At 45.7% G+C, this 8,645-nt stretch overlaps 1 protein-coding gene across 1 annotated transcript; it reads left to right on the top strand.

Moving 5' to 3' along the window:
- Positions 1-739: 739 nt before the first annotated feature.
- LOC130406354 (gastrula zinc finger protein XlCGF26.1-like) lies at positions 740-7,102 on the top strand. The gene is made up of 8 exons (XM_056611884.1): positions 740-1,028; positions 1,570-1,668; positions 2,067-2,289; positions 2,532-2,599; positions 2,799-2,924; positions 3,135-3,417; positions 3,597-4,342; positions 5,497-7,102. Exons 1-8 carry the CDS (start codon positions 864-866, stop codon positions 5,764-5,766), a joined length of 1,980 nt encoding a protein of 659 aa, XP_056467859.1. The 5' UTR covers positions 740-863; the 3' UTR covers positions 5,767-7,102.
- Positions 7,103-8,645: the final 1,543 nt, after the last annotated feature.

The following is an 8,645-nucleotide window of genomic DNA, read 5'->3' as shown; positions in this document are numbered from 1 at the left end:
ACTCGGAGCGTTTTGAAGGCGGCATCCGTCTAGGCAGCGGTTGAGGTTAATTATGACGCTCAAGCACAACAGCAGTACTTGCTTTATTATATAACTCTTAGCCCCAAAAGTAATCTCAAAGCGTCTCATAGTATCAGGCTGAAACAGGTCCCTTATTCTTAGTCGTTTTTTACAAAAAAGTAAACATGCAGGAATCCCACACTTAGCTATTTTGAGATACCATGGCTATAGTCTACATATAGCCATGTCTTATATAATATATATATTTACATATAATAATTAGGGCAGGCCTGTGCCACCCCAGTCCCATTCTAGATACGGCCCTGCCCGCAAAGCAACGTTGACTTGATACCAATAATATATTACCATTTAAAGATATTCAATAAGAAGCATATATTTTTATATCTGCCTAAACAACAGGAGGAAGCAGTAGGGGAGGCGAAATTATCCACATTGGCCACAATGACCTAGAGAAAATGTGACTCGGAAGGTAAATATTAAGCGCGGAACGTATAACGGAAAAACCTATTCAAGTCCATCGCACCTCACCCCAACGATAGAGAAAACCCGTTTTGTTTATCATTGAAACATAAGTGTATATAATGACATATATATGTAAACTTCATATTATATGTATATTCTCTTTGATGAAACATTAAGTGCAGTATGAATACTTTTAAGGGGGGCGTTACCAGTCATGTATTTTTCTAAACGATAAATGTCATGATTGACCCGGAAACAAAACGGATGTCCGTGACCTAAGCGGTCCGGTTGTTTTCATGTATTGCTTCAATTATTCTTGAAACAGTACTTCTCTCTTCATATCCCAGCATTGCAAGTTGGATGTACTTAAAGTTTTAATAATGTCTGCGTTTGAGGAGCAGATAAGCTCCATTTTGGAGATCATGGTCAAAGCGTCGGTCACAGAAATTACCAAAGTTATGGCGGATATGTCCGATATGTCCGATTCATCGGTCCCACAAGTACCAGCTGTGACAGAAAACGCACACGAAACGTCAAAACAGAAGGTATGCTGAATGCCTTTTGTGTGAAAATGTTTGTGTTATTGAGTTAACAGCTGGATCTGGCGGGCCAGCCTTCCTTCTAGTGTTGTCATCCCTGCTAGTGCCTTGCGGCTAAACAGCTGATCATAGAAATAGAAGAGCTAGCAGCGAATGACCCATCTAAACGGGAGTGGATGCCCCAAAAACATCTTACCAGGCATTTCACCCACTACTATTGACTCCATATCATATTCAATTAATTAATCTTGTAGCTTCATTATTAACGACAGAACTGGTTTGGACGCCATTTTGATGATGTTTCTATCTGTCATATGTCTAGATGAATATCAGCTACAAGTTGCACATGGTTTCATTGCCAGGCTTTTCTATGTTGTCAGTAGTGAACGCAGAACGGTGCATCAAATATTTCTATATAAATATTTATTGACATAAAAAATTACCCTCATGCGAATAAGCCTTATTCATAAGTCAGATCCGAATGTTATTATTTTTTATTGCTTAATAGGCCTATCTAAATGCAATCTCTTTATTCCCGCTTTTCCAGGTTTTCGAGCTGAACGTCATCATGACCTCTCTGGCCACAGACGTGGTTGAGAAGATCTGCCTTCTGTTCCATGAGTGCTCCTCTCTGCTCAGATTAGAAGTAAACCCCCACTCACTCCGCGTCACCTATTTATAGGATAACATAAATAACATCAACGTGTGCCATGAATAATAATAAATACATATATAATGTTGCCATTTAATCTAAAAGCATATATAGCTATTTCAGTCTGCTAGTTCAATTCTCCATGGCCAGGCCTCTGAGCAAGTACTTAAACATACAGTATACACAATATACCAAAAATGGCTTACCAGTATGGTATTGTTAACCAGTTCTGCTTAACCATACCAGTCTGAAATATAAATAGTTGTATCAATATTTTTGCTTTAGTGTATCGTAACCGTGTTTATAACCAAGATGGCCACATGTTGGATTAGGCCCATTCAAACCAATTTGCTTTTTGTGCTGTGTAATATTTCCCCCACGTCTGGTTGTAGGTGGCCCAGGGAGACGCAGAGAAGGAGGAGCTGAGGAGGAGGCTGGAGGAGGTGAAGGCTGAGCTGAGCGTGGAGCAGGGGAGCAGGGAGGTCCGCGGGGGCCATTGGACCAACGGCCTCCTCTGCACAGGAGCGGATCAGGAGGGAGGCAAGGAGGTGGGGGAGGAGGTGGCCACAGAGGTGGTACACGCACATCGTCGCGTCGGAAGGAAGTCTCGCCGAGGTAGAAAACCCAAACCCTAGCAGTCCATAGTTTGGTTCCAGTCCCAGTTCCCCCCCTCCCCCACCTCATTCATTGTTTGTCATGAATGAGCTTCTTTATCCCTTCTTGATCTCTCTCTCCATCTTCCGGGCCTATTCCCAACACTTCTCTCACACTTCCCAGTCCCTCATAAAGATGTGTTTTACGGCTTCTGCTAACTTGTTGTCCTTCTGTTTATTTATCTTCCATCTAAATCTCCACAGTATCTATCGGGATTGCAGGAGTGAAGCGATCACCGATTCTTCACCTCTGGAAGGGCAGAGCATACCAGGTACATTTAGCGAAGATGTTCTACGAAAATATATTTGATGACCTTTTATAAAGATACACTCCTTTTGAGTTTTGTCTAGAATTCTGTTATTTTTTTCTTCACTTCAGTCGGATCGTCTGCATCTTCGTCAGCTTTTAAATGAAGGCATTTAAAAGTTGAATTACATAGAGACATTTCAAAGCCTGTCTCTCTCCGGTAGGACAATGTGCGACCAGCGCTGATAAAGGAGGAGGACCTGGGGTCATTCCCAGACCAAGCGTCTCCAGCTTCAGTTCAGTACCAGGAGGACCAAGGCCTGGACGATGGCAATGACCCGGACTACCAGGTCAGTCTCCCTGCCCCTCGGCCCGACGCAGTTTGGCTTTTAAAACGACTCTGAACCAGCCTAGTTAGCCTAACGACTCTGAACCAGCCTCTAGTATAGTAGTGGTGGGACTATAAGCAATATGAAAGGTTTGCAGGAGGCATGCTTAACCTCAACCTGCTCATTACTGTTCCGCTGAATGACTGAAAAGCTCTGTGATGGATGACCCAGGCAGAGGCAGAGGAGGAAGGGGACCCGGTGTACATCCAGGGGAGGACGGCACGGGTAGTGCGGCCCAAGGCCCGTCGGGGGCGGCCCAGGAGGGACGGCCCGGGCCCGGGCCAGCAGCCCCTGAGCTGTAAGCACTGCCACAAGACCTTCAGCAAGAGGCTCCAGCTGAAGGCCCATGAGGCGGTGCACGGGGCCAACGCCGAGAAGCCCTTCCAGTGCCTTCAGTGTGGACGGGGCTTCTCCTTCGAACGCAGCCTCACCGCGCACATGCTGCTCCACACAGGTGCGTGCCGGGGATTGGTTTAGCGCAGCTTCATTTAGCTTCTTTTCATCAAGCTCTGTGGAGCTTTACGTTGGTTAAATAACTGCATTAATGTGTGCTTCACTGTGTCGTTTCTTCCTTCTTTAAGCGACGACTAAACCCTTGTTCCATTTCTTCCCCCTGCCGAACCTCCGCACCAGGCGAGCGTCCGCACGTCTGCGACGTGTGCGGCAAGGGCTTCACCCTGAAGCAGCTGCTCAGGAACCACCAGCGGCTGCACTCGGACGTGCGGCCGTACCACTGCGACCAGTGCAACAAGACCTTCTACCGCGCCCACGGCCTCAAGATGCACCAGATGGTGCACACGGGCGAGCGCGCCTACAACTGCAAGTTCTGCGACAAGAGCTTCACCATCGCCGGCAACCTGCAGCGGCACCTGCGCATCCACACGGGCGAGAAGCCCTTCAGCTGCGAGACGTGCGGCAAGAGCTTCAACCAGGCGGACACGCTGAAGGGGCACCAGCGCATCCACAGCGGCGAGCGCCCCTTCGGCTGCGACACCTGCGGCAAGTGCTTCATCCAGAAGAGCGCGCTGAAGATGCACCAGAAGACGTCGCACGCGGGCTCCGGCGCGCTGCCGTGCGTGGCGTGCGGCGCCGTGCAGGCCTGCGTGGACTCGCTGCGCGCCCACCTGCAGACGCACGCCGCCGGGCTCCCGTGCGCGTGCGTGCTGTGCGGCGTGCGGCTGGGCTCGGTCTCGGAGCTGCGGGCCCACCAGCAGCACCACACGGTGGAGAGGCCCAACAGCTGCGGCCTGTGCGGGAAGAGCTTCAAGTCGGCCAGCTACCTGAAGATCCACAAGAAGACGCACAGCGGGGAGCGGCCCTTCTCCTGCGCCATCTGCGGCCGCATGTTCACGCAGCACAGCAGCCTGAAGTCGCACCAGGTGGGCGGGGCCTGATCGATGGGCTAACCCTAGGAAATACATCAAGTATTGTTCCACTTTAATAATGCACAACCAAACACTATAATCCAACTACAGGCACATGATCCAGCGTAATTTAACATGATATAATAATACAATTTCAATTTCTAATATGATCGACTGAATTAGTCCTGGAAACAGCACTCATCAGTAGATGGTGCTGTTTCATCATACCAGATTTGAGTGTGTTTTTTTTGTGATCAATTTTTTATTTTATGATTTATACAACAAACAGATAGACATAGAAAACAATTAGGCATATACACAAATAAGACAACATACTACATTTCACCTGAACACAAATAAGACAACATACACCAATAAGGCATAAACGCAAATAAGACAACATTTGACATTAAACAGTTACACATACACAAATGAGAACACACAACATTCATCAACACGCACCCCCCCCCCCCTCCCCCACACACACACACACACACAGGTCCTGTCCCCCCACCTAGAAAAAATCATTCATCTGAACAGCTCAGTAGAGTTGTTAAGTCTGAGTCAGAAATTTAGGATAACAGATGTAAAAAAAGTAGAAGAAGGAAAGTAAATCATGGCTACTCCCCCAACATACTAACGATAAAGGATGACCACAAGTTGATGTTTTTAGCTTGCGTGCCATGCACGCTGGCCACAGATTTCTCTAACTCAGCCAGATCTATAACTGTGTTCACCCAGTGTTGATTAGATAAAGCATGAGGTGCTTTCCATCTCTGTGCTATAAGCTTTTTGGCAGCAGTAAGGCCTACCAGAAACCAACGTTGGTGCATCAAAGAAAGATCCAGACCAGTGAAATCGTTCAGCAATAGGACAGTTGGGGAGCAGGGGACGTTACGCTCCAGCACTACAGACATTCTGTTGGACACCATACTCCAAAAGTCTCTGACACCAGGGCAATCCCAGACCATGTGAACAAAGGTTCCTGTGGTTTCTAAAGAGCATAGCTGACAGTTGGGAGATGGATTTAATTTCATCAAAAATAATTTAATTAATTTGAGTGTGTTGTTGCGCTTTAATTCCCACCAACCATGTCTTCACAGAGGTCTAGAAAAATCCAATGCATTGACGAATTCTCCCTCCATGTCTCCCTCCCTGTTCGCTCCAAGGTGGTCCACACGGGGGAGAAGCCGTTCAGCTGCGCCACCTGCGGCAAATGCTTCAGCAACTCGGGCAACCTGAACCGCCACCAGCGCATCCACACGGGCGAGAAGCCCTTCAGCTGCGAGCAGTGCGGCCGCAGCTTCAACCAGGGCAACAGCCTGAAGGCCCACCTGCAGATCCACACGGGACAGAAGCAGTACATGTGCGACAAGTGCGGCAAGAGCTTCGCCTACCTGCGCAACCTCAAGGACCACAAGTGTCTCTACTCAACCTGAAACTCACCGACCGGACACAAGGGGGAAGCAAATGTAGCTGGTAAACCGATGGCTGTATGGACGGACGGATGGACAGACGGATGGGCGGATGGAAAGATGAGCGGACGGATGATTGAAGAGATGAATGGCCGGACATATGAGTTGGATTGAGAGCTCTGTGGTTCAATAAAGGGAGCCGCTGCTTTTCTCCTCACTGCAGCTTGCCTTCCACGCTGGCAGAGTTGGTTCTGTTGGACCTTTGCTGGTGGTAAAAGTGCACATGGTGGAGCTGAGCGTGGCAGATGAATTCGCTCCTGTGCTGTGTGAATACACAGTGTTGCAAAGAGTAATCAAACAACAAGTCACTATAGTTTCAGAAGACGGGGATGCACATTGTTACTGACTAAACTCTGGATTTAGATTCCTTTTATATTTAAAGAAGTCTTTGTGTTTAGCCTACCAGACTGTGGGCGTTTTAGCACGGCAGTCCTACCGTAAAACTGAATGTGTGCCTCACCTTTTCATTTTCTATCAGATCAACAGTTAAGAAATTCCGTGGTTTATTATTTTATCGTGCTATTGGTTTATGATGGGTCTGACTCACTGACAAATTTTTTACACATTGTATAAAAATAGTTCCGTGAAAATCAATAGAGTGGAGCCAGCCAGGGGATGAGAGGGGTTTTATGAGGGTGACCACACTGGACATGATTTACCGAGGAACAAGGAACATATGGGCAGAGATACCTCAACACAAGATGGCCGACAGGCTTTCCTCACTGGAACAGAAGAGTGCTCCAACTGATGAGACGGGAGCTGAGTATTGTGTGTTTATGATGATGGGGGAACAGACCATTATGTAGAGATATTGGGCTGTAGGGTGAGACTCTTTTTCCATGAACTGTGTACTGGCTGGGACAATTGTCTACTGGGAAATTGATCGAGTAGATGGTCAAAGTATTTGTCATCGTTACTGACTTGGTGACTAATTTAGCATTTAAAATGCTTCACAAAACACAGACATATTAGAGGTTTATGGATTGTTTTTCAATAAACAAATTTAGGAAACATCCATAAATTAAAATACTAAAAAACTAAAGAATGTAAAGGTTAATAAGCGAACTTGTAACCAAGTGTAATTTCATGTGAACACTAATGAATGGCACATTTAAAATGAACACTAAAGAATATATTTGCTGTCAAAACTGTCTAAAATTGTCCATATCGGGAAATCCCTCCCTTATAATATTTTTTCGTGGCCAAGTATTTCTGTGATACAGAAGTACAACAGGCAATCATATGTTTAGACTTTTGAAAAGATTATAGTAAAACTGAAGAAAAAAAAAGTAAAAGACTTCAAACTGACTTATTTGGTGCTTCTTTCTTCTGCTTTTTTTTTTTTTACAATCCACTATAATTTGTGCTATCTTGTGTGAGGCTGAACACTCAAAATAGTTTTGGAATAGCTGTGACAAGTTGCTTTTAAAGAACAGATCTGGTTTTCACTGAAGATGTTCCTCACAATATATATTGTCTATCAGGTATGTGTTGGTGTTTTTCCTATGTCCACTCCATGGGAATTGCTGTTTCATGTAGCATTTATAAGAGAAGCGACTATCGGCATGAAAATGATGTGCGCGTTATTAGTGGTATTTATTCCCCAGTAGATGGCAGTGTCACTTATAGACCGGGTATGCAGCGATTAGGATGACACTGCATTATTTCTTAACAGCATTACACTAATCAACCGGCCCAACAACAAACAATTCCCTCAAGCATATCCCACGCCTAGTTTGAAAAGAAGGAGACAGCAGCGTGTTGTGTAAAGGTTTGAAGGACTTTATTTCAGGGATTTACTTACTTTCCCACCGTTTTCTGGGATTGCCAGGACCGTGGTGATAGTTGGTGTGATGTGGTGAGTAAATAAAGTTAAATACTCATCACCTGAACGTCGTCCATTATCAATTTACTTCGTAAGAAATTGTATCTGTTTAGGTTCGGTAATTTAAAAAAAAAAATGCTTTAAGTGGTAATTTTATGGTTTAGCATAATGACGGTTGGAGCTTTTTCTGTCCCGCTGAGAGGTGATTGGCATCAGGTCGTGTGGCCTACGTTGGTTCTAAACGTTAATCCATTTAGGATTAAAGGGACTAAGGTTAGCTCTGCGTGGGACCACGTTGTAGAGACACACAAATACAACATTGGACATAGTAGACAGCCACCTAATTTACTTAATATAACTGCTCGGCTATAAGGTGGCTGTTATAACAAACAGCGTAAATCAATAGAAAAAAATATTGCATTGCTAGCATTAATAATGTGACAACACAGTAGGTTCGTGTCTCAATAAGACCTATTAAAAATGGGGTTGGGGTGAGTGACGTGTGCGTGTTGGCGCATGTTCCCAGGACAGCAAGAACAACAGAAATGCCTGGATCAATCTCCCATGTCCTACCCAGAACACAAAATCATTACCCACCCTCCCATCTGTCCACACACACACACACACACAAACACACACAAACACACACACACACACACACACACACACACACACACACACACACACACACACACACACACACACACACACACACACACACATACATATTCAATAAGTGAAAGCAGCCACAGTGTCCGGCCCTACCCTCCATCTTTTCCATACTCCATTATACTTATTGATGATTCCACATCAGGTTTTGCCTCTGCCTCTAATTGGCTTAGCTAGAGTTGGCCGGAATCTGGGTCCTGTGGAACAGATTGGGCCTGCGATGGATGGCTGGATGGATATGTGGACGGGGACAGAGCTAAAATCATTGGCGTTTCGCAGTACCCAGCGAGATGTTCTTTCCCAGTATCGACCCTGTCCGCTTCAGCTGGTCTGGGGTTTGGCAAACCAA

This window comes from Gadus chalcogrammus, chromosome 16 (assembly GCF_026213295.1).
Source record: "Gadus chalcogrammus isolate NIFS_2021 chromosome 16, NIFS_Gcha_1.0, whole genome shotgun sequence".
Lineage (NCBI taxonomy): Eukaryota > Metazoa > Chordata > Actinopteri > Gadiformes > Gadidae > Gadus > Gadus chalcogrammus.
Note: the sequence above shows the minus strand (reverse complement) of the source record. Positions and strands in the feature narration are given on the sequence as shown.